Source organism: Halictus rubicundus, chromosome 8 (assembly GCF_050948215.1).
Source record: "Halictus rubicundus isolate RS-2024b chromosome 8, iyHalRubi1_principal, whole genome shotgun sequence".
Lineage (NCBI taxonomy): Eukaryota > Metazoa > Arthropoda > Insecta > Hymenoptera > Halictidae > Halictus > Halictus rubicundus.
This window is the reverse complement of record NC_135156.1, coordinates 621,167-647,175: the sequence shown is the minus strand read 5'-3', so window position 1 is coordinate 647,175 and position 26,009 is coordinate 621,167. Positions and strand designations below refer to the sequence as shown.

General features: G+C 38.8%; 1 protein-coding gene, 2 long non-coding RNA genes and 1 pseudogene across 7 annotated transcripts in view; 2 read left to right on the top strand and 2 right to left on the bottom strand.

The window, feature by feature from the left end:
- The window catches only part of LOC143356654 (uncharacterized), a 707,545-nt gene that overhangs the window by 469,242 nt on the left and 212,294 nt on the right, over positions 1–26,009 (bottom strand). The gene's annotated exons all lie outside the window — the stretch shown is intronic.
- Amph (amphiphysin) overlaps positions 1–26,009 on the top strand; it is a 271,285-nt gene that overhangs the window by 103,737 nt on the left and 141,539 nt on the right. For all 4 annotated transcript variants that reach the window (XM_076792505.1, XM_076792503.1, XM_076792506.1 and 1 more), the window contains exon 2: positions 24,278–24,413. In XM_076792505.1, coding sequence (XP_076648620.1) covers positions 24,278–24,413 — 136 coding nt within the window. The remainder of the gene's footprint in view (positions 1–24,277; positions 24,414–26,009) is intronic.
- LOC143356224 (uncharacterized) lies at positions 5,446–6,466 on the top strand. The gene is made up of 3 exons (XR_013082636.1): positions 5,446–5,695; positions 5,774–6,078; positions 6,154–6,466. It is a non-coding gene; the product is annotated as an uncharacterized LOC143356224 (long non-coding RNA).
- LOC143356333 (uncharacterized) lies at positions 6,906–8,761 on the bottom strand (annotated as a pseudogene).

The window sequence follows — 26,009 nt, the reverse complement described above, 5'->3', positions numbered from 1 at the left end:
AAATGTCACTAAATTCTGCGATCCGGACCACTGTGCGGCGCGGGCCATCGGCGCAAGATGCTAATTCGCAACAGGTTGCTTTCGACTATTAGAGTTATAGAAATCAAATTTTTACTGAAAATATTTAGAATGCGTTCATTTCTATCTAGAGATAAAAACTAGAAAAAAATCAATTGTTTAAATATAGTTTGTCAAACTATTTTTTACATTTCGCAAACCATAATTTTTTGGGATTTTTGAGGGATTCATCATGTTAGGTTGATCCTTTTATCTAGTGCGAACAATTACTGAAAATTCACATCCCTGTATTATCGAGAAATGGGTTGCGGAATTCCAGACCCTTGCAACCCTCGTAGGCACACGTACACGCCGACCAGGCGGTGTGTGAGTGAGCCGCCATGTCAGTTCCCATAGCCTCCCTGACAAACGACATGCTGCCGAATATTGCTAACCATTTCTCGATGATGCAAAAGTAGGACTTCTGAGGACCTTTCCACCCTAGATTGAACTTTTATCTAGCTCTTTTCACCATTGACAAGTCCCGTCTCTGCATTATTGGGGAATTTTTCGAGGCATCCCGAACCCTTGCGATCGCCGTCGGCACACATGCACGCCGACCAGACGGTGTGTGAGTGTGCCGCGGCACGGCTATTCGAACGAAGCTACGACAGCGCCATCCACGTTGTCGCGCCGCTCATGCTCCTACGGGCCTCTCTGGCGGACAACATGCTGCCAAATATTACTAATCATTTCTCGATGACGCAAAAGTAGGACTTCTGAGTAGAACTTTTATCTAGCTCTTTTCACTATGGAAAAGTCCCGGACCCTTGCGATCGGCGTGGGCAGACGTACACGCCATCCACGCTGTCGCGCCGCGCATGCTCCTATAGGCCTCTGTTTTACCGATACAGTGACTGCTGACGACGAGAGAGATCGGGAACAGAGTACAGCGCTCGTAGCGAAAAATACCGGAACTATATTTTGATGAAGTAGTCATTGATCCAATTTTTCTGGGCGCCCGCTTTCATTTGTTTGATACGTAAGCATACAACGTGATCGGCGTGGCATTGAGAACCTACACTGGTGGACAAAATGATAAGGCACCGTTGTACACATAAGAAATTTCATACGTATTTAGTAATATCTTAAAGTTATTAGCAGTAAACTACGTTATAAGTGAGAAACTTCCTTCCAAGGCCACGTACCAGTGTAAACAAACAAAGCACGGAGCACTGTGGCCTTAAGCTTCATTGTTTCGAAATTTCAAGTGGACAAAATGTTAAGGCACTTGAAGCAGTCTGTTGGAAAACGTTGAAGTGTGCAGTTCTGTGCAAGTTTATCTTATAGAAATTACTTATTAATAGTTAGTTTATAAGTGTTTAAATACTTTTTAACCCAAAATTAGATTATGGGACGAGGAAAAGCGTTAAGCGAAGATGAGAAGATTAAAATACTCCAGTTAAAGTCCAATGGAGAAAATCAAGTACAGATTGCAAAAAAACTAAAAAGAAGTCGGTGTGTTATACAGAATGTTCTACAAAACCCCGAAAAATATGGGAAACAGAAGTCGAAGGGAAGACCTGCAGCCCTTTCTACAAGGGAAAAAAAAATTAATTTTGAGAAAAGCTTCGAATTCTGGACTTACGCCTCGACAAATTGCAGTGGATTGTGGAATTAACGTATCTATTAAAACAGTACAAAGAGTAATTAAAAAAACAAGCTACTTAAAACGGTAGAAATTCGCTATAAAGCCGCCGTTAACAGACAAACATAAGACCGTCCGATTAAGTTTTGCAGTAGAGCATATTCAATGGAAAAACCAGTGGAAACGAATTATATTCACGGATGAAAAAAAACTGAATTTGGATGGTCCAGATGGATATAAATACTATTTCCACGATTTAAGAAAGGAGAAAAGGGTATTAAGTCGCCGACAATGTGGTGGTGGTGGAGTAATAATATGGGCAGGTATCGGCTATAGAGGGAAAACGGAAATAGAATTTATTCAAGGCCGTATGAATAGTGCTGATTACTTAAATTTAATTAAGAGACACATAGAGACTTACGCTCTGAATGATATATTTTTATTATCGCTATATGATAGCCGAGATCAAGACGAATCCAACGACCTGTGATATTATGACCTTCATGTGACCTTGAGTATGAAAAATTCATAAAAGTAGGGCACTTGATGTAAATAGTGAAATAACGATGGCATTATCCCCCAGGGTTACAAGAAATGTTCTTGAACCTTCACTAATGACTGTAAACACGCTTGCAATAAATTGTAAACACTGATACAAATTCTTCTCCTTTCGACGACTCTAATCAGTACGTTTAAAAAATTCATTGGGATTTATTCGATTGTGGAAAATAACGTTACTTCTCTGAAGCGATGGTGTACAGTGATGCAGAAAAGATAGAAATGATTTTAGTTTATGGTGAGGCTAAACATAACTCAGTATAAGCATCACAACTGTACACAGAAAGATACCCTGAGAGGAATCACCCTTCTCGAAAAAGTTTTGACCACATAGTTCAATTGTTTTGTAAAACAGAAAGTATTAAATCACTCAAAAGAAAACGGTGAAAGCCTGCTACTGGACAAGATGCCGAAACTTTTGTATTGGCTACAGTCCATATTGATCCTACTACAAGTTGTAAAAAAATTGAACGTTCTTTAGGCATTTGCAAAGCAAGTGTGTGCCGAATATTGCAACGTCATAAATTTCATCCATACCATATTTCCTTACATCAGGAGCTTCATGGCATCGTCTTTGAGAATCGTGTTGCTTTTTGTACATGGGCATTGCAGCAAATACAAAGAAATGAACATTTCTCTTATACCGTTCTCTTTACTGACGAAGCTACTTTTTCTAACCATGGACAACTGAATACAAATAATATATATTATTGGTGCACTGAAAACCCGAAATGGCTTCGACAAGTTGTACACCAGCGTCCATGGAAAGTAAATGTATCGTGTGTAGGGGTGTCCGAGAACCCGAAATATTGGGAACCCGATGGTCGGGGCGAGTCGGGAAGAGATCGGGTCGGGTTTTCGAAAATTTCAAGGTTTCCGAAAATTTCGAGATTCCCCAAAGAAATAACATATGACACTCTTCTTTAAAATCACGATTCTTTAGGAAATCCCGACTTTTCGGGTACCCGTCCCGAACCCGAAAAAATGTCGTGTTCCCGATCCGACCCGATATTTTGGGTTCTCCATGGCCATTGCTTTTCAATTTCTCATAACCAGAGCGGATTATTATTGCTCCAATAATGCATATTTCTTAAATTAATTTTTCCGTGGTTCGAAAATAAAGCCTTGTCAGTGAATAAGACTTAATGAAAAAATTGTCTATCCTCGGCCATTTTTCTTAGACCCCACTCACAAAAATTCGTACGATATTCGAAATCTCTTCCGTGGAGTTCTTAATGAGCTAATACGTGATACGGATGCAATTTTTGAGAATGCAGTAATCGCATAATACTTGACTGGCTAATTCCACTTTCTCGAGCGAGGTGTCTACTGCTAATGTGTAGATTCACATTTGCTGCACTTAAAACATTCATCGTATTTGCTGAATTTGTTGCAATTTTCATTCGTCCATATCTTTTATTTCCGGCACTACCGGGCTCTTTAAATTATTTAATTAAATTTGAGCAATCCGAATGGGACAGACAATTGCTTTCAAGAAATCGCTCCTCATACAGTCGAACGGCTCCTCTAAGACACTGATGACTTTCATTATACATAGCAATCAAATCGATCTTTTCTTGTGTTCAATAACGCATATTGAGAAGTCTATGGATGCACTGATATGGATACACTGCCGCAATGAGTAGATGACAATGCCACGCAGTAAATGTTTCAAAGTTAAATCTTGTTTGTATACATTTAGATGGAGATTATTTTCCATCAGCCGTTCAGTAATTCCAATTTTAACCAATTTTAACTTAGATTTCTGAACTCAAGATCATTTCAAGGTCATAGTGCTTAGGTCGTTGAACTCTTCTCGGCATTAGCTGTGACACAATGAGGTTAAAAATACATAGTGCTATTTCAAAAAATACCGACGACCTTCAAATGACCTAAAAAAAACCTTAAACACAAAATCTGTTTATATCATCGTATTGCCCCCTTTGAACGGTTTCATTTCACTTTTGAAACTTTCGTTTATCCTTCATAGCAACAGAGAAAATCAAGTGTTCTGTTTTTCGCGACTCAGCTTGTATGTAATTATTTGCACAAGAATTAAAAAAATTATTCAAATTTTTCTGGGATAGATATCGGTAGTTTTCAAATAATCCTATCTGCCAAAGGATAGATGTTAGACACTAATGCAGGGTCCACACTGTTGTTCGTCGACCGCAGTTGGACACTTTAGCGAACAGTGTTCGCTCGCTGAGCGGTACATCAAAGGATATTCACGAGCTGAAAGTCTAGTGGTCTAATACATTTTCAATCTAGGATGATCCTTAACCCTTTGCGGTCTTATGTCTACCCTCAATCGTCAAAGCTTTTTTACCGTTCTAGTCGTATGTCTGCTTTCAGCCACCACAGCAAAGAACCATACTGATCTTATATTATCCCCATAAACTTAATACGACCGCAAAGGGTTAAGGCTTTTTTAAAGATCGCATGAAGATCTATCAGTTGATGAGAAAAATACAATATTTTTTAAATTTAAATAATTTCAGATTTTTATTAAATAAAAGTAATGACTTGTTCCTATATTTTAAACAACTACATTAAACTTGAGTAGGAATAACCCGTTGCTAAAAATCTTAAAGTCGCTTCCTTTTTTTCTTAACACTATCTTCTTGTATTACTAAACATGTAGCTGACACAATAAAAAGATTTTCAGACATATTTTATAATTTTCGTATGTGCACGATCTACAACGAACCGCAATCACCAAGCAAACAAACCTGGAACTGCTAGCGAACAGCTAGCAAACAGCTGGCGATGCAGTTTCTGTTGGCGAACAGCTCGCGAACAGTCCTACACAGTGAGGACCCGGCATAACGCTTTCTACATATATTACATGTGAACATGTACAGCGAACTTAATGCATTTAAAATGTGACACTATACCGTTTTAATATTGCGCTTCAGTTGCAATATTGTAACAGTGCTATAGTTAATTAGTCGTTTGCTTGTACATTATTTTTAAGCCAACAAATATTAAAAAATAATTGTGTCTGAGGGTATGTGTTGTGTGTAAATCTACTTGATCTTGTTTTAGTGGGGTTTTATAGGTTATGTCTAGGTTTTCGTGTAAAATCAGAATTAATATCGATAAAGCATTCAACAAGTATAAGAACGAATACAGAAGTTTATGGAGATCATTTTCAAAGTTTGTTCATTTCACATAATTCGACAATTTTCGTTTTAAACGTTGATATGTATTGATAACATTGGTCATTTTCTCCGTGCACATAGGAAGCTACGAAATGCCGAAATGGGGCCATCTTGGCTCAATAATAGCTTTGCAACGAAAGATTCGCGACGTCCGCTTGTCTATTAATACATTTGAGCGAGACCATCTATTTTGGAAACCATAAGCTCGCTCGAACCGAGTTACCACCGTCTGACCACATTGTTACGTTTCATGCGTTCAACCGTGATCGTGGCGTGCTGTGGTAAGAAAGTGGGAACAGAAACGGTTTGACGTACGAAAAAAGTTTACGCGAGCTTTTCTGTCTTGACTCTGTGCCAAACGGAAATAGAAAAAACATTGAATAATCTTCCGTGTTTTCTTTTTCAGCTTATTGCAAAACACGTAGCTTTTCCTATTTATAACACGAGCTCGATATACAGGGTGCTTTCGAAAAAGCAAGCCGCTTTCATCCATCCGTACAAAAGAATTTCATAGAAATTTCGTTTACATGTATGTATATCTGTCTAGATACAATAGTCCTAATATTATGATAGAATCCCATTGCCACGAAGGTTAACTGAGAACTGCTAGATGGTGGTTTCAAACAACTCTGTGTAACGCTCACTAGCACATGACGTCTGTTTACATTTATTAACTTTGAACAACATTTCCACAAAGACGGGGTAATTAAGGTTTGATGACGAATAAAACATCGATTTTCATAATCTACTAATCACTTTTACGTCTGAACCATTCTTTGGTAATAGGTCTTTCAGTTTGATTATAAATCAGCTAACTGTGTAAAGGATTTAATTAAATAAATACAAAAACTGAGAAAAAGTTCTTTCTTCTCAATTTGGTCCACCGGTGGGGTAACACGAGGTACCCCCGTGGGCAAGATGGGGTACCAATTAACAAAAAATATACAATAGTAATTTATCGGCTTCTCAGAGAAGGCATACATGTGCTTCATTTTCCTCATCTCTTACATCGGCACAGGAGGAATGAGCCAATTTGCTACATATTTGGCATTTTAACCATCCGTTCACAGATTCCAAATAAAACCCATTACAATACAAACATGAAGTGTTTTCGTATACCTTGGTGTTTTCTTCCGATTCTGACGAGGACTTTCTCATTTGTTTTTTTTTGTTTCTTTCTTTTTCCTGTTCTTTTCTCCGTTCTTTTTCCCTATTTCTTTTAGTTTCATATTTGGTCCCTCTTTTAATTTTGTTTTCTCTTCTTTCTCTTCTTCTGTCTTTTTCTTTTCTTTATGATGACGTTTTCTAGTTCCTTTTTATATAGTGAGAATGTTTTCTCAACACACGATTCTTTTGTTTTGTGATTGAAACGGGAATCAGTTCTTTTGGGCTAACTAAAAGAAAAAAATATCACCTTTGGGTCAGAGGTCATATCTGTCTACGAGGCCAATGTGATCAACCAGGTTGACAATCATTCATTTGATTTGATTCCGTTCTTTTATTTTGTATGTTAACATTTGAAGCAAGCACCTGCCCTTTCATTTAAAGGAATATATGTAAGTTGTCCTAGAAGCGATAAAATCAGCTTCTGCAAAAACAGTGGTATCAAATGGCCCGATTCCGCATTTTGTATAACCATCGATGGCAGTTGACATAATCGCTACCTGAATAAAAGTTTTGCTGAGCAGCTCCGCCACTTGAAATGTAGTAACTACGCGTTCTGGATTTAATAATATGTGTTTGGGGGTTTCATAATCACTACATCGAGTGGCTGTAGTCTGGGGTAGTGAACACAATATACAGGGTGTCCAACGTAACAGTTTTCACGATTTTTTAAGTACTTGCGATAATCTGACAAAAAATATTTTCAACAAAAGTTGATCAGTTTTCACCTCCATTTTTTTAAATAGCACTTTGTATTTTTGACTTAACAGTATTATAGCCCGTGTCAAGACGAATTCAACGACCTAGTATACCATGACCTTGGGACGACCTTGAAGGCGAAGAAATGAAAATTTCAACAAAACATGACAATCTGCTTGAATGGGCGATAATAACTTGTGTTTATTATTAAGACTCGAAATTACATTCAATTCAGAAACCTTGACTAAATGAACGCAAACGATTTCGTAAAAAAGTCACATCAAATGTTCCAATTGAAATCCGTTTTGAAATCCGTGCGTTCACCTCATAATGCTCGAATCGTTCGTAATTACCTTAAAGTTTGGAGAACGTTGGTTGGACACTTATGGCCCTATTGCTTGGCCACCACGATCCCCCGATTTTTCGCCACTTGATTTTTTTTTATGGGGTCATTTACAGTCAATAGTTTATGCTGTTCCAATACAATATAAGGAACATTGAAAGCAGCGAATCTGTACAGCATGCGAAGAACTTCGCTACGACAGTATCGTAAGAGCAACCAATGCAAAACAACCAAGAACGGAATTGTGCCTACAACAAAACGGATTTCAATTCGACCATTTGATGTGACTTTTTTACGAAATCGTTTGCGTTCATTTAGTCAAGGTTTCTGATTTGAATGTAATTTCGAGTCTTAATAATAAACACAAGTTATTATCGCCCATTCAAGCAGATTGTCGTGTTTTGTTGAAATTTTCATTTCGTCGCCTTCAAGGTCATCCCAAGGTCATGGTATACTAGGTCGTTGAATTCGTCTTGACACGGGCTATAATACTGTTAAGTCAAAAATACAAAGTGCCATTTAAAAAACTGAAGGTGACCTTGACAATACTATAAAAAAATGTTTTTCGAACTTTTTTATTGCAATATATAGCCAATCGAAAACTGATCAACTTTTGTTGAAAATATTTTTTGTCAGATTATCGCAAGTACTTAAAAAAATCGTGAAAACTGTTACGTGGGACACCCTGTATTAACGCCACTTGCTTTTGCCTTATCAACGACTTTCAAGTTTTTCGTATGAGTGCAGTGACCATCCAACAGCAATAAAACGAGATTTTCTTTAGTTGCTCTACCGCAAGTAATGAATTTCCCAAACCATTGCAAGAATAGCTCGGTTTTCATCTATCCAGAGTCACTGCACACGCCCCAAGCACCCGAAAGAGTATGTACCATTATTCTGATTTCATCCTCTTACGAGGGAACGCTAACATTGGAGACATATATTGACCATTTGAACTGAAGCATATTTCGACTATAATCGTTTGACCTCGTTCAGCAGAAACCAATGCACTCACTTGTAGCAGCAACTGACACAGTCTCCAGTCTCGTCACAATTAAATACATGATCAGGAGTTAGTTGGTGTTTGTCCTAGATCTCGCCTAATAACTTATAGACATTGTCTGATGTGTTTTCCGCTAATCGCTAAGACTGGGTGACGTTTAAAAAAAAAACTGAGTAACCAATCATTTTCCAGCTTTGTCTTTATCATCACTGAAAGGATGAGCTTTCTTGTTTTTCGTTGCTAGACGGTAGGTTAAAAACTTCAGATCGTCAGTTGTAAATCCAAAAAGTCTACCTTCCATATCTTGTAAATATTGAACTAATAACTCTGCTTCTTCTGTTGCTGAGAATATCGGAGAGTTTTGGGACAAAACAGATTTTTTTATGATTTTCACGAGCTAGTTTTACAGTTTTCTTTCTAGTGTCTTCTGTGAGACTGAATACTTTTTCGTTGCTAGGTAATAACCCATCTAGTTTTCTATCACAGCAGTAATGGCGTTTCGCATCGCTTCATCTGACCATTTTCCTCGGTCCGTCTTCCGTTTGTAGTTTCTAATCGTCCTGGAACAATGAGAAACTTTGATTTTTATTTCTAGGTTTGTAAGGGGCAAGATGGGATAACTCGTCTCGTTAAAAACATATGAACACTGCTCGAAACATTATTTAGAAAAGCATAAAATTATATACTCATCTTACAGTCAGCTAGATTCACATATATTATTGTATCAATGTCACCGGTGCTAAAAGTAAAGAAAACAAGGAAATCGCAATAAATCATAAATTATGATCTAACTTCGTTACGTGTTCATGTGTTTCACTGACGGCGACAATAAACTGCTGCGTTTATATCACAAGATACAGGGGGTTCCCCATCTTGCCCCTTCACCCCGTCTTGCATCACCTTCCTCTACTTTTGTTTTCCGGAATTTGGTTGTCTTATTCATTAAATATAATTTCTTTATGCAGAACTGTAAATATTAATTTCAATTGTTTACTAAAATAATGTATATCCAATAAAAATATATAATCAATAAAATTGAAGTACATAACAATACAATTCTTTAATTGGACATCATTAATAACCATTTTCACTACCATTGAAAACTGACTTTTATGCACTTACTTTTGTCTCCGATTGTGTGTACAGTGAATCCGCGTTATACATATGTCAGCAGCCCGGGTCTTGTCGTGGTCGGGACACTATTCTTTGATGAAGTGCCGAACGTAGAAAAGGACAGTGATAGCACTGTCCAACACCAAAAAAATTTTGCAATACCTGTTGGGTGATTCTTATACACTTTGTCATCCTAAAACCGAATCTGAAAGTAGAATTGCTCCATCACGCAACGTTTTCAAAAAATTTTGGTTTTTGTAAAAATGCCTGATTTTGATACGAAACGACGTGTTACGCAAAAACTAAACACGCGAGAAAGTTCAAATTTGAGTCAAGAGATAGAGGGGACTATCCTCTACATATTCATATAGGTAATTATATTTTTATGTACTTCCTAATAGTTGTAAATGGTTGTTAAAGTTTGAAAATGTGCCGACGCGGGTACTTTGTACGCTCTATTTTTGTATTTATGTGAAAAATCCTTTATCTAGCAGGAATTTACTATACAGGAATGCATTCTACAGACATTTCTGGTAAAGAAACCATTCACGAAAAGTATTTGGTTCCCTTAATGTACGAGAAGGATCAGAAAATGTTAATTGACAGCGTGTGCGCGACGCGTTCGCGCCAGACGGCCATTGCAGCCTTTTCGCGACTCGCCAGGGCCGTCGCTATGCGTAGTCGACGTTGGTACCACTCAAGTATGTCTTTGCTTACTATGCTTAATTAAATACATTTTTTTTTTGTCTTTTTGGTTGCCTATCATTACAAAAGATTATAAAAATACGAGTTATATTCACATTTCATTGTGGAAATGCTTAATAAAGAAAATTGACCGCAGCAATGCGGTGACTGGAAAATTTTATTTTCACTAATTGTTGTCTTATTTTTGTAATTGTAATACCAATGGACATTCAAGATTCTTCCGATTAAAATAAGTCCAAACACTATGTAAATGGGACTATTTTTATCGATTTTATTGATCGAAGTACATAATTAAGACATAGATCGCTCTATATTAAATCGATAAAATCTCGCGGAAGTGTATAAATCAGCCGGACTGTTTTTGTTATATTCATGACGAAATTATTTTAAAATCAAAACAAGGAATACAATTCCAGCATTAATCTTTCATCAAGATATTTCAACAATGAAAAACGTTACAAAGGAAAAGACTTATGTGCGGATGCTTGCTGATTACTGCTGGACACTTATTATTGGAAATCGGGATACCAGGAACAAACGTCAAGCAAGGCGGAAACATTTTTAATTTGTTTACATCAGAAATAGGTAAGTTTTTGTATTCAATTTTCTTTATTAAGCATTTCCACAATGAAATGTGAATATAACTCGTATTTTTATAATCTTTTGTAATGATTGGCACCCAAAAAGACAAAAAAAAATGGATTTAATTAAACATAGTAAGCAAAGACATACTTGAGTGGTACCAACGTCGACTACGCATAGCGACGGCCCTGGCGAGTCGCGAAAAGGCTGCAATGGCCGTCTGGCGCGAACGCGTCGCGCACACGCTGTCAATTAACATTTTCTGATCCTTCTCGTACATTAAGGGAACCAAATACTTTTCGTGAATGGTTTCTTTACCAGAAATGTCTGTAGAATGCATTCCTGTATACTAAATTCCTGCTAGATAAAGGATTTTTCACATAAATACAAAAATAGAGCGTACAAAGTACCCGCGTCGGCACATTTTCAAACTTTAACAACCATTTACAACTATTAGGAAGTACATAAAAATATAATTGACTATATGAATATGTAGAGGAGAGTCCCCTCTATCTCTTGACTCAAATTTGAACTTTCTCGCGTGTTTAGTTTTTGCGTAACACGTCGTTTCGTATCAAAATCAGGCATTTTTACAAAAACCAAAATTTTTTGAAAACGTTGCGTGATGGAGCAATTCTACTTTCAGATTCGGTTTTAGGATGACAAAGTGTATAAGAATCACGCAACAGGTATTGCAAAACTCGAAAAAAGTTTAATTTTGTTGGACAGTGTAGTCTACCGCCATTTACAGTTTACCGCGGTCGGTAAACACGTCGTAATTCGTGTCTCCTATGAATTATCTGTCAACGTCACAGCGGAGTAATGCTGCCGACGACACCCCACTATTCTTTGATGCACTGCTAAACGTAGAAAAGGACAGCAAAGCTCGAGAACTTCTTTATTTTTCATTATTTTTTTATGGGACTTTCGCCAACATATTCCTTGCATTTTTCTAATAAAAATGAAACCAAATATGATATGATTCCGATGATATTTACTTGGGTAATGAACTATTAAAGTTTCGGACGCAAAAAAGGACAGCGTATGGGAAAGAAAGAGTCGCGGAGAGTCGAAGCGGTCGGGAAAGATGAAAAAGACTGGCGTGAGCTCAGGCCTTTAAATCAAAACTTAAACTTTTTTATTATGTGAAGGGTCTATAGGTTCGCGTGTACGAAATGATTTGGTACAAGTTTTAGGGTTTAGCGTGCTTTATTCCTTGAGAGACTTTATTAATAATGCGTCACGGAAGGTTCGCTCGGTCTCGACTGTCTGACGGTCTCTCGCTGGTCTTCAAGTTTACGGAGCTTTTTACCTATTCCCTGGATCGTCCTGATTGGCCGAGGTTGAATTAGCCTTTTTAGCCAATCAGGTACTTCTTCGGGGACTCCTGCGCCCTTGATGCGCTTTCCCTAAACGCGGGGGCGGTGTCGTAAATTTAGTGATGCAGCGGGATTTCCTACGGGCCCGCGGTGCATGACGTGGCCGGCTGGCGCCTACCTGCCTAGCTTCCGGGTCCCTTCGGAAACCTCGACGTTTATGGTACCCGCACGAGCTGTCGAGGCCGGAGGTAAAAATCTAATGGCCAATACGTGCCATAACAAAAACTTCTAAGACGAGTAACGTCTTTTTCAAAAACAGCTGTGGGACAACGGGTTCCATAAACTCGCTCGACCATTTGCACGCCAAATGTTGATAATTGTACGTGTCGATGGCCGCTACATCACCCCCTCGCCAGTGCAAACGTCACTTACAGTGCGAAATTACAACTAGTATTTACATTATATACAAAATTTACAAACTATTTACATTATGCAATTTTTTAACGGCCGACCTGCACTCTCGTTGGGAATGTAACCCGTCTACCTGAGCGCGTCCGTCCAGGTTCTTGCATCGGAGTCGGTCCGATATCGCTTGTACCTGTTTGCGCGGTACTTGATGACGTCTGGCGTTGGCTTTGATCGTCGGGGCACACAAACAAATATGCCGGCTTAAGCCTATCTATCGTTATATCTACGTTCATGCCTCTAATATCTACAATGAAAGTCTTTTCTGCGCGGGAAATAATTCGAAACGGTCCATCGTAGGGGTTCTGCAACGGGCCTCGCGCCGTGTCGACTCTTACGAAAACATGGGAAACGGTCGCTATCTCTTTATAGACGAAGACCTTTTTGTTTCCGTGCCGCGAACCGGCGACCTTCGTCGAAAGGAATTCCGCGGGCAATCGCAATTGTTCTCCATAAACTATTTCCGCGGTGGACGCTTGTAAGTCGTCGCGAAATGCTGCTCTTACTCCTAATAAAATCGCTGGCAAAGCGTCGGTCCAACGTTCGTCGTCGTGACATTTTATCGCGGCTTTCAGTTTTTAATTTTTTTATATATTTTAAATTTTATATTTTAAATTTTCTTTACAGGCACAAATAAAAAAGTTTTAAAAAATGCCTTTTTTATTTTCTCATGTAATTCTTAGCAGTTGCAATTTTTTCAAATTCTTTTTTGCACATCATTTGGTAAACCAATTCTTCTAAGTGCTCAAAAAAAGTCAGACCATTTGGTCCGATTTAAAAAAAATTATACTGTTTTAAGGGGCGGTTGAATACTTTCGTGGGCCAGTGTATATGTATTTATGTAATCATCGTACAGCCTATGAGTGTACGGACACGGCAACGGGCATGGGGAACCGACTGCAGTAACGGTTCGCTACTTATTTACCTGAAATAAGACAGCAACCTCTTGCAAATCCTTGTTCAAAACACCATCCTTAATCCAAGCTCATTTTGTAGCTTAGACTTTAAGGAATGTAAGTATACTTTATCAAAATTTTCAAATAAAAGTTCGTCTAGATGAAATTTATAAAGTAACAGTTTGCTTATAGAGTTCTGTCTCGAGATACACACGGGACCAATGTTTATTTCGAGAATAGGAAATTTCTATCCCCTCTTCTTCTTTTGAAGTTTTTCGCTCGACACCGCTTCGTTTAAGAACGAGAGGGTATGCCATATTATAGCCTTTTCCGACAAAAGATATCGCTACTCGGCCGCCGACAACTTTATGTTCTGTAGCTACCTCTTGCCTCTCGCTCATTCTCCGTGTTCTCTCTTGACCCACTCGGGAACGAACTCAAGCCCCATACTTAGCTACCATTGGCATATTCTACATTTTCGGATCGATAAAAAAAAGTTGCCGTAAAATTGTCCTTGACCTTGAATTTCAAGGTCAAATTTTTGTTTATTGTCTTTTTGAAATTCTTTTGTTTATTGAAATTCAAGGTCAACGATCCGTAGATGTAGGATGCGCCTATGGCAGTAAAGACCAAACATTTCTTTACACCCTGTACATTATATTATAAACAATTTTGCGGCAAGTTTCCTTTACAAATGTCCACCGATCCAGAAGTGTAGATTAATTCCTAGGATGGATGACCATTACTTTTCTTACACCTTGCACCGTTTTGTGTGTGTAAATACTTTGAAGGTACATTCACAGTAGAAAGGTAGATCTCATACTAAAACGTCAGTGGCACGCAAGAATGAACTTTTATGGCTGTAAGAGCTAATAGGAACAAACGGAAGTACGATACATACATCTTATATAATTCTAAACAATTATTTCTGTTGTCAAATTTCTGTAATTCAGCAGCCCACCGCAATAAGCCCCCGCAAATATTATAAATATTTTGACAGGTATTATAGAATATAATCACGTGTTCGAGATTCTAGGCGCAATAAAGAAGAATTGAAAACCGTTTAAGTGCTGTCAGATAAACTATAATGCCTTTCATAGGGATATTAGGTTCGCGATAACAAACTCGCTCGATAAAATGAAACTACACCATTCTAAATGATCCTGGAATTGATCAATGAGATCGATTAAAACATGTTTACCATCATGAATATGATAAAAAAGCTAATGGAAACGTGTAATGCAAATGTTAATAAATATCGACCAAGAAACACAATTTTTTTGTTCGTTCTTTATTAACCTTTGCATGAAAAATATTCATTTTCACATAAAGCTGCACGGTATCATAAAACCCAGGACTCTGGTCCGCAAGACTGCGTTGGAAATCGCCCGTGCGTTGATTACGTAAGCTTCTTACTGATTCTATTTGTGGAATGGTCGTCCGTCTGAAGGTGAGAGGTGCGCCGACCTTATGTAGACAAAGTCCCACTATACAGACACAGTTCTTCGGCAAAGAAGTTCGATCCCTTTAACCTGTGAAGCAAAGAAGCGTTGTCTCGCGTTGGGTCATTCTCGCACGACTTCATCGCGTCCATTGGTTCTTTCGTTTAGTTTCGTTTCTTTTCTTTTCTTTTCTTCTCTCCTCTTCTTTTCATTTTATTAAGTCGATTAAATATTTTGTTTGTACATTGTCGCGCTTTTCCGCTTTGTAATATGTACTTCGAATACCATAAAGCGTTGTACTTTACATTTGTATTTATTCTTAAAAGGCATTGCATAGTTACATGTATTTATGTGTCTTTCATTTACATGTCAAGTCCCTTGCGCGGTTCTGGCGAGGGACATTTAGACGAAATCTGTCGTTCTCGCTTTGAAATACACAGTGCACGCTGGAAATGTAAATGACTCTCGCGTTTATATGGCTAAAACCAGGGACGTACAGACGGACAGGGACAAAAAGGCTGAGAAAATTTCTTTCTCTGATACAATGTTGCACATAAAAACGGACAGCGAAGCTCGAGAACCGTCGCCACCGAGGAGTGTAACATAACACGATCGAGTATATCGGTGTGAGACCCGAAGACCACTACTAATCCAATTACAAAACTTCTTTATTTTTCATTATTTTTTTATGAGACTTTCACCAACATATTCATAGCATTTTCTGATTGAAATGATACCAAACTTGATATAATTCTGATGATATTTACCTGTGTAATGACCGATGACAGTTGCTGTCCATTACAATTACATTAACGGAAAATTAGTGTAAATATGATCCGAATGATATCGTATTTGGTATCATTTTAGTCAGAAAAATTCCACAAATATATTAGTGAAAGTCTCGTAAAAAAATAATGAAAAATAAAGAAGTTTTGTTATTGTATTAGTAGTGGTCTTCTGGTCTCACACCGATGTACCCGACCCATGTTATGTTACACTCCTCAGCGATGGCGGCTCTCGAGCTTCTTGGCCTCTCACGGAGGTATACCCCGCGGTGGTGTGTGTAGTTCCAGGGACTGGTATACGCGAGGCTTGTGGGGACTTATATCGGAAATTCACTGTATCTCGAGAAGCGCTTTTGGAGGAACTCCTCACATATCTCTAAACCAGGCTGCCCAACAATCCTATCAGCGGGCAAGTGACTTAGTGGAGTGGCGGTAGGCTGTAGCTCAGCCGTAGCTTGCCACGTAGCTGTAACAATGCGTGTGACAAAAGTACATGTATCCTTGCCTGCAGGGGCGTGGCTTTGTGTTTGCCGCTCTGTGTACACCCAGGGCAAGAATGTCGCTGCCCGTACGGGCAGACACCGAACAGCTCTAGTCATATGATCAATGTGTACTGATCACGTAACCCTTTCCATGAGAATTAATTTTTTTTGGTTGTTCTAACGTATTCGTTGGAACGTAATTGCAGTCTTAACCCTTTGCACTCGGAGCCATCGATTCCGGACTCATAGTGTCCCCTTAGAGTGGACATCCGAGTGCAAAGGGTTAACTATCGATGGACAGAAAATTGATACATAGACATTTTAATATAGGCAAGATCTCACACCGTCGTTTTTCAGTCCTATTTTTTCCGGGGATGCGAAGCATACATTAACTCTTTAGACTTGCCACATCTTCTGACGTAACACTAATTATATCCTGAGGTATAACGAAGCAGTTCAAAGATCGTCGACTACGTTGGCTCGACTACACACATACAGAGGACGGATCTCTTTGTGTTCATCGATGCAGAATATTTTTTAAAAGATATTGCAGCACAGCACTATTTTTGTCTCCATTATTACATTTATCTATGGAAATACTGTGAATCACAAAAATATTCAGATAGTAAGGTATGCTTGAATTTAATTGTTTATATCTTTATTAAGTATGAAAGAAACTAAATTAAACTTCTTTCTTTCAATAAAGCAATTATTGTACAAATACGTACACCTTAGTTAACTAACCTGACGTAGTACAGTAATGTTATAAATTCAATGAGATCACAGCGAGTTTCCGTTTTACAAAATTATTCGGACATTAATGCTACATAAACCAGAATTAAAGTTTCAATAGTCAGTAGCGAAACAATTTTGTTTCATCGCATGTCTTAAACGTTTCGATAAACGTTTGAATATAATTTTTTTGAAGATAATATTTACATTTGTTTTATCCTATTCATCTCGTAATCTTTGTTACTAGATTCTCTATAGGATTAAGATCCAGGGACTGAGGAAGAGGGTGTAAAACTTTCGAACATTTATATATTTGATATTCCTGTACCTATAATCTTTGCCTTATGTTTCGAATCATTATCTTGATAAAATTTTAAGCTTTTTTCAATACTCACACTAAAAATGTAAATATTTGTTCTGCAATAAAGGCAAGTTTTCCTACTCCTCTGCACGATATACATCCTGTACATCCCTAGACGACCACCACTATGTTTGAAAGTACATAGCTCGCAAAAGGTATACGGATAAGATGGTCAAAAGTGCCCCAAACCAAATTGATTTTTGGTCAGACCATTCGATAGAGCTCCCAAAGCAACCCCTCTGTGACAAGTTTCAAGTCGGTACCACAAAAGTAGTTATAGGGTGAGCACGGTTTAATGAATTATGCTTTATTTTGTCTGTTCGGCTCAACAAAAAAGTACGAAAAAATTCATAAACTTCTTACCTAAACGTAAAAATGATAGTGAATTATTTGAGAATTTTTGGTTGAAAAATCGATTTTTAGAAAAATCCGAAAGCACAAAATTGTCGATTTTATATTGAAGTTTTCAGAGTACCACGTTTATATTACTATGTTAGTTGTGTCTCATCGTGATTATTAATGTGTATTTCTTGCAGTTTTTTCGGATTATGCGAACATGTTGTGACGTTGCAAAATTTGCGACGTCACTTCTCTGCCCATTGCGATCTGCCGGAAGGACCGGACCGCCGATTATCGCATCGAACGATAACTCGCAGGGTTAGGGAGCGCTCCCCGAGGAACTTCCGTATCGATCATAGATCAATTTTTGACGAATTTCGCGCGCGCCGAGCACGACCGAGTGCAGGGACGTGCCGGAAGCACCAGCAAGCCTTCCGACTACGCCGAGGGGCGCCTCTCTTCGTGGGACCGCCCGTCGATAAACCCATGGCCATTACGAGAAAAGTCATGTGCACATGCATTTTGAAAATGTAACTCTGTCGGACACCAGACATCCCTTTTCGCGGTCCTGCTGCCGCCTCATCCAGCCACTTGAAATGGGGCCTCGGCGAGGGTGGTGCAGTCGTACCATGGGAAGGTTTCGGACTTCTCCCGGCCGCGACGCGCGGTCGTGATAATTTTTCGCGTATGGTCCGGGGCACGAGGACCAATCGAGGGCACGGTCCTGCATTCCAGGATTTCGCGTGCGTAGCGCGCCCCATTAGGAAAAGTCGGGACTAAGGCCTAAAGTAGGGGTAACGAGGACCCTCTCGACGCGTTACCGTCAACCAAAGGAACACTGTCGTGGTAGCTTCCGTTGCCGAAACACTGCCGCGTGCCGCGAACGTTAACGATCGTCTCGCTAATTTCGTTTATCATCCCATGACGAAATATTGTGTCCTGTGTCGTGACCCAGCTCCCGTAGCAGAACCGCGGGCCTGAAGCGAGCGTCCATCTGAGAACGGCGGAAACCGGAAGTCCACGCAGTGGTCCTCCCTCTTTGTTTAATTGGTTTCGCGAGTTGGTTCAGGAATATTCGCGAAAGAACGACACGTGCGTCCGACGTCGACCTCGCGCCATCGCGGTCCCGCGAGCTCGCGTATCGCGCGTCGAACGCGTTAGGCCTAGCTCAGACGGCGGAAACCGCGCGGTTCTTGTTTACATTAGCGTCTTCATATTCGTTCATACCTGCCCGTGCGGCTGCTGCCGATAGACCGCAGGGAACAAAAACCGCGCAGTTCCCGCGCGATTCTATTTTCTATGGTTCTTATGAGAGAGTTCAGTTGTTGGGCGGATTCCGCGCGTTTACGATGTGTGCCAACATGAATTGTTCCGTCACCGAGTTGTTCATCGATATTGGGATATGGGTATATATAATAAAATCACACTCTTTATCTGTATACGAAATAGAATTTATATTTCAATAGATTCTCTAAAAGCGCGTTGTCAAACACGTCTTTACGGTTTGCGAGGAACGTCGCGAATGAATCAAGAAATGGAAAACAGAGGAGCAGCAGTTCAATATGAACAACTGAGGATCGAGGGTCCCATGCCGGGGACAACATACAATGTATATTAACTGCTGATACAACGTATATCAAAAGCCGATTCAAACGATCCTTCCTTGTAAAGAAATAACAGATTAATTTTGTTCTATTTATGAAATAAATTCCAACAATCGATGAAGTGGAGAAAAGACCAGCGATATGGGATATTCATTGTGCTGATTATTCCAATAAAGTCTATGAAAATTTTATCGACATTCTCAAATAGTTGAAGAATTTCGGCTCAAAATTTTTTAATTTGGGATATAGAGTTACAAATAGGCCATGTGAGAGCCGATCTTTGAATATCTGATGCACCCAATACTGCCTTTTTCTATTTTTTTTTTTAGTTTTTTTGTTGAGCAACTACAAACATATTGCTTCTTCAACTTCCATGTTAACACTGAGATAAAACTTCGCCTCTCTCCTGCATATCCGCACGGTCGCCGCCTCTTTCTGAACAACTATCAATTTTTTCGCGGTTCAAACCGCACGGTCTGAAACGTGCGGATTCCACCGTGTCTGAACTAGGCCTTAAAGTTCGTCTCGTCTTGGGAACTATCACGACAGTCACTTTGTAATCGCGCCGAATTACCGCACAAGCGCGAAGATTTTACCGATCGACAACTACGCGCTGCGAAACCTTCATCTATTCGCTAATCTTGTATAAAGAGCGCGGGCTCTCTGGTGCGGCCACGTGGCCGCGTATTTTGTAAAACCCTGACGCAAAATAAACAACTAGAGACAATTCTGTAATTCGTTATTTCGACCTGCGAGATCCACCCTGCCGTGAGGGCTGTCCCCGTTATTCCCGTGTCCGAACCTTGGAACCGTTCGCGTCTCCCTTCCGTTTCGCGGTTCTCGAAGGAACGACTTCCGCCCTCCGCTTCGCCCGAGGGCAAGAAGTTTTCGCGTTTCGTGTGGCACCCTTCCGGTGCCTGGCGCCCGAGCAGAAGGCTCTCTTTTTCGTTACGAACCTTCGAGGACACGTTTGTACCGGGAGGACAGCGAACGCACAGCCGTACACGGCCAGGTCTCAGTGCTTATAAACTTCCGGAGTTGGCCCCGTTCCTGTTTTCCTACGCGGCGAAAAGGGCCAACGTTACAATGTTTAAACAAATTGAAAATCTCTAACAATTAGAGGAAAATATTGCATCGACGTTTAAAAACATCAAAATCAATTTTTTTTATACTTCTACCTTTTTGTAGGCGTATTATGTTATATTAAACATTTCTATATTTGAAAAAATAATGTACAAACTTAAAAATGCAATATAAATTATTTTACTTGCGTTATATTCCAATATATGAGTTTAACTCCCAAAAATTTTGGTTAGCGCAGGCGGTATGCCTGCCGACATCGAATCCTGCATCAAGTGATTTTTTTCGATAAATACTGTTTTTGTTCTTCCGTTACCACTTAATTGTTGCAACGACATTTTAAATATATTTTTAAAGTGTTATCATTATTTTTAAACGGCGTGTGGAATATAATAAAAATGGTGGCTGACCTGTCAGCCGGAGAAACAGTGGTACAGCGAATTCGGGTTAGGGTCGACCCAAACAAGACGGGTCTCACCGTGTCCGGGAACGGGGCATGTTTTTCCTATGCCATACAGAGTTGGCCGTGTTCGAAGGCGACTTGAGAGGCGCTCAAGATGCTCGTAACAAAGGCCAAGTGCCGCGCACCACGGGGGTTAGCTACCAGAACCCCAGAACGGGGGGATGGTAGAGCCGACCGTGCCCCGGCCGGGGTTTCACGAAATATTCTTGCGAAGAATACTCAGCGACCCCGGTCGCCGTGCCGTGGCCGTGGCGAAGGGAGAAAAACATTATAAATGTTGTATTATTTAAAAACTACTTCACCGTTGATGATGACCTATCAATCGAATCTCAATGGATTTTTCGTTGTTTTAAAAATTGTTGATTTTACAGACGCGTAAAAATACGTGTCACCCTTTTTTCATTATATTATAAGACTAGAACTATCACGCCGATGAAAATGACTTTTTGAAGCTTATAGCGAAAACATAAAAGTGTTTACCGAAAATGTTGTCATTTGGAAAAAATGTTTTTTTCACCATTTATTTGGCAATTATTTTAACCAAATGCTATGTTTTCGTAGCAGGTGCCTTTGTAAAAATTTGAAAAAAATTGAGGTTATAGCCCCAAGTGTCTCCTTTACGGACCTGTTTTTAAAAAAGCGGAAACTTTAAAATTGACGAAATTAAAATTATTTGAAGTGAACGCTGCATCGCGATACACAGCCTCGCACGATTGGCTCGCACGGGAGGCCATAGGCCTAACAGCCTCCCGGGCTCTGCTTCTACCGTACGCCAACCGTGCTAGGCTATGTATCGCGGTGCAGCGTTCACTTCAAATAATTTTAATTTCGTCAATTTTGAAGTGTCCGATTTTTAAAAACAGGTCCGTGAAGTGAATTTCTTTAACAATTCATAATTGTATTAGATCATGTGGCAGTCGCATATGTACATGGTGTAAGGACGACAAGTACAGCTTTTGGTTTCGACGTCACCCGCTACATAGTAGTCAATATTTGGACTGCAGCCGAAAATGCGTGTGAAATGAGGCCTGTCCCTTCCAGTCTGAACCAATCAGCCGCGCATTGGTACCTCTACTCTGTCCAACGAGACGAGGCAGTGAAGTATCAGCGTGCGTCCTTTGCTAATTATCTTGGAAGGATAATAACTTCAACTCTATCCCACTCGACTGGCTATGTTTACGTCTACTGCCTCGTCTCATTGGACAAGATATAGATACCTCACCGCATTCCTGCCAGGGAACCTTCCATCTAACCATTTTTAGATCATTATGGACAAGAATTCAGAAGTTTTCCATATACATACATTTTTTCGCTAGTGACCCTTACTTCAGAATGTCTAAAGAATATCCAGCAATTTTATGAACCTAAAATAATGAATAGTACAATAAATAGTTTTGCGGCTCCGCGAATTACAAAACGAAATTTCAAAGAGAAAGATGAAGAAACGTAAAATACAGCCATATTTATCCAAATTTTTTCACACTTGAACCAGTGGTAAAATTTGCAAAACAAAGATATTTCTAATATTTTTTAATTAAGAAATGACATTCACCAAGGAAAAAATAAATTATTTGAGAACAGCAGTCTTTTGTGATAACCCGGCTCAACCCCCGTCTCCCATTGTCTCTTGCACCACAACATACTTCAATGTCATCAAAATTCGTGACATAGTCCCCAAAAAATGATCGAACTCACATGGAATGATCCCCTTCCTAATGTGTATATTTCCTTAAAAAACAAAAATAACAATTATTCTCGTTTTTACAATATATTTACATACAATACAAGGATGTATGATGTTTCACCAAGAGGCAGGAAGGTTTCCTATTTCCATGGTATTGTAAAGGGGAGATACCGATAGTTTACCCAAGGAACCATGAAGGCCCTAAAAACATTTTTTTTTGTGCCATGCACAGTAGGGAACTGTCAACGCGCTCCCGAAAGGCCATCTGGAAATGGTCAAACGCTCGAGATAATGACCCAACCGGGGCGAGCAGAAATATAGTTGAGAACACTGAAGCTCCGTCTACTCAAACCCTACACCCTGGTTTCGAATCTAGCGGCCAAATGTGCCCGGTCTCTTCCCGGTCTTGTTTGGGTCGACCTTTATACATCGCCGAGTATTCTGAATTAGCCGTCGACGAATTATCCCCATTACCGTGGGGTATGTGTACCCCGTGAGGTGCCACGAAGCTCGAAAGCCGCCGCTACCGAGGAGTGTGAGCATAACACGGGACGGGTACATCGGTGTGAAACCGGGAGACCACTACTAATCCAATAACAATAACAATCAATAACAAAACTTCTTTATTTTTCATTATTTTTTCATGGGACTTTCACCAACATATTCGTGGTATTTTTCTAATGACAATGATATTAAACTTGATATAATTCCGATGATATTTTCTTGTATAATGAACGATTAAAGTTTCGGACGCAAAGAAGAACAGCGTATGGGAAAGAAAGAGACACGGAGAGTCGAAGCGTTCGGGAAATATGAAAGATTGGCGTAAGCTCAGGCCTTTAAATCTAAACTTAAACTTTCTTCTTATTAACTATTTTTTTACGAGACTATCACCAATATATTTGTGGAATTTTTCTCATTAAAATGATTCCAAATATGATATGGAGCCGATGGTATTTACTTGTGTAATAAGCGATGAAAGTTACTTCCCATTACAATTATATTAGTGAAAAATTAGTGTGAATATGATGCGAATTGTATCGTGTTTTGTATCATTTTAATCTGAAAAATTCCACAAGTATATTGGTGGAAGTCTCGTAAAAAAATAAGAGTGGTGGTTTTTGGTTATGTCTAAAACACGTTTGGCTTGACGGCTTGACGGAGTGGGAAGGCACGAAGGGTCGTCATTTTGGAAGGTTTTTCCACGTGATGTTCGTATTTTAGTAGGTTCGTAGGTTGTAAACGGCCGCGCCAGCCGATCATCTGTTGGGGCCTTGCAAAGCCTGAACAGTACCTTTAACCTGAAATATTTATTTTAGAATTATCATCTGAGCTGTATTGATGAATATGAAAAGCTAAACATGTTTGTACTTAATATTGTTTTCTTTCTTTTTAATTTTCAAAATAATTAATAAGCCATAATGTTTTAAACTGGTTGATTCTATGTATTGGTCGACAACACGAATATGTGTTCAATTTGTATTTTTTGACACTTTTAATTTATTATTTTAAAATGGTGTCTAATATAATGATGACGATCTGACTCGTAAACTTAATTTAGTAACAACCTGTAAAGTACATTAAAACAAATTATTATTTTATTATTTCATCGAGTTCATTTGGTATACGATTGTTTTTCCTTGTTACAGTTTCTTCAAAATCTGGGAAAGGTAGATAGAACTGCAGACGATATATTTGACGAACACCTACAAAATTTTATGAGGCAACAGAATGCTGCTAACAGACTCCAGAAAGAATTTAACAATTACATCAGGTGTGTCAGAGGTGAGTAAATCCAAAAGAGAATAGGTATATCCCAGTTTGAAATTGAGAGTCCCGAAATCATGTTTTTTTCGAATGATTTTGAAAATTGTCTTTATTTGACGCCTTCTTCAAATGAACTAACTTTCGCCTCAACACTTTTAAATGTTGTCATCATTGTCGTCTATTCCAAGAAACTATTGTATGTAATATGAAGCCTGCAGTGATCAATTTTTGACGACAAATTTTTTTTCAAACACATGTTTTAAAAAATCTCAGCAGCTATATATTAATCTACAGGTAACAATATCGCGAATCCGTCATTAATTTTTGTGTAGAATTTTCAAAATGCATGCAGTCAGATTAACAATAATGGAGGATACAATAATTAAAAACTGAAATTTTAGCACCCCAAATTTTCTTAGTGTCCACGTTGGAACACTGCCTGTCAGATGCTGCCGCAATAGTATTATAAAATTAAGTGAATGTTTATTACAAATTATGTAAAAAATGTAATGTGGATTATGTAAAAAAAGTTAAAAATTTCTGGGTTGCCAAGATGAAGTTAAGCTTCAAAGTGTACAGATTTAACACAATATGAAGAAAGGAGCTTTACAGCTTACAGTATTTGAATGAATGAAAACAGAACTAAAGATATAATTTAGCAATGTTAAAAGTAATTTTTGAAGATAATTGTTATTGTTCCTTATAGCTTGGACTATTACTCAATAACATCACAATTCAGGTGAACAATATTCTTTACTACGAAAAATTGTACTTTGGCCAGCTTTTGGGCATTTTTGCACACCACGCGGCGCAACGTAATCAGCGTCACCAGACAGGGCAAATTGAGAGGAATACAGTTGCCCTCTCTCTCCCATTATCGGATTAGTCACGACGCAGACGCGGACACAACGTGAATTGGGTGCGCACATTCGTCACGTGGCAGGTCCGTGGCGGAAACGTGGGGATTAGTTTCCCTGATTTCTCAACATTTTCCATTTTTCGTAAAATGAGAAATAAGACTATTCTCTAGAATTCTCTAGAATTTTTAATAACATAAAAAAATATTGGAAAACTTACGATATTTGGAATATCGTTGATAATATTTATCGAAAGTCCTGTCCTGTTGTGTACATACACAACTTTAAAAACAAGGAAAAGTAGACGCTAAATATAACCGATAAATTTATTTATTTAAAACCAAACTTTTATAAAATAAAACATTACGCTTTTGTTTTGAAATGACTTCTTAAGAAGCATAATGCGCCAAATTTAGAATCGGACAATCTACTTCTTTTTTTTTTTAAACCAAATTTGTAGCCATAGAAAAATTTCTTTCATTTTGTGTGGATGTTGGCTGTATTGTGTGTATAACATCCAAAAGTTGTTGCAGATTGGGTGGCCTTTTTCCAGAGGGCTCAAAAATCTGGAATTATTTTGTTAGAGCCCGGAATTTATTTTCTTCTGACGCTAAACTCTTGACACTAAATTCTTGAAGGCTATCTGCAATTTTTAATTCTAACTGTTTTTCCAGTGATAGTACCTCATTCCGAGAATCTGAAAGTTTTCCACTTTTTTCAGAAGAATCATTGTTATGTCTTCCGAGAAGTCTGCTTA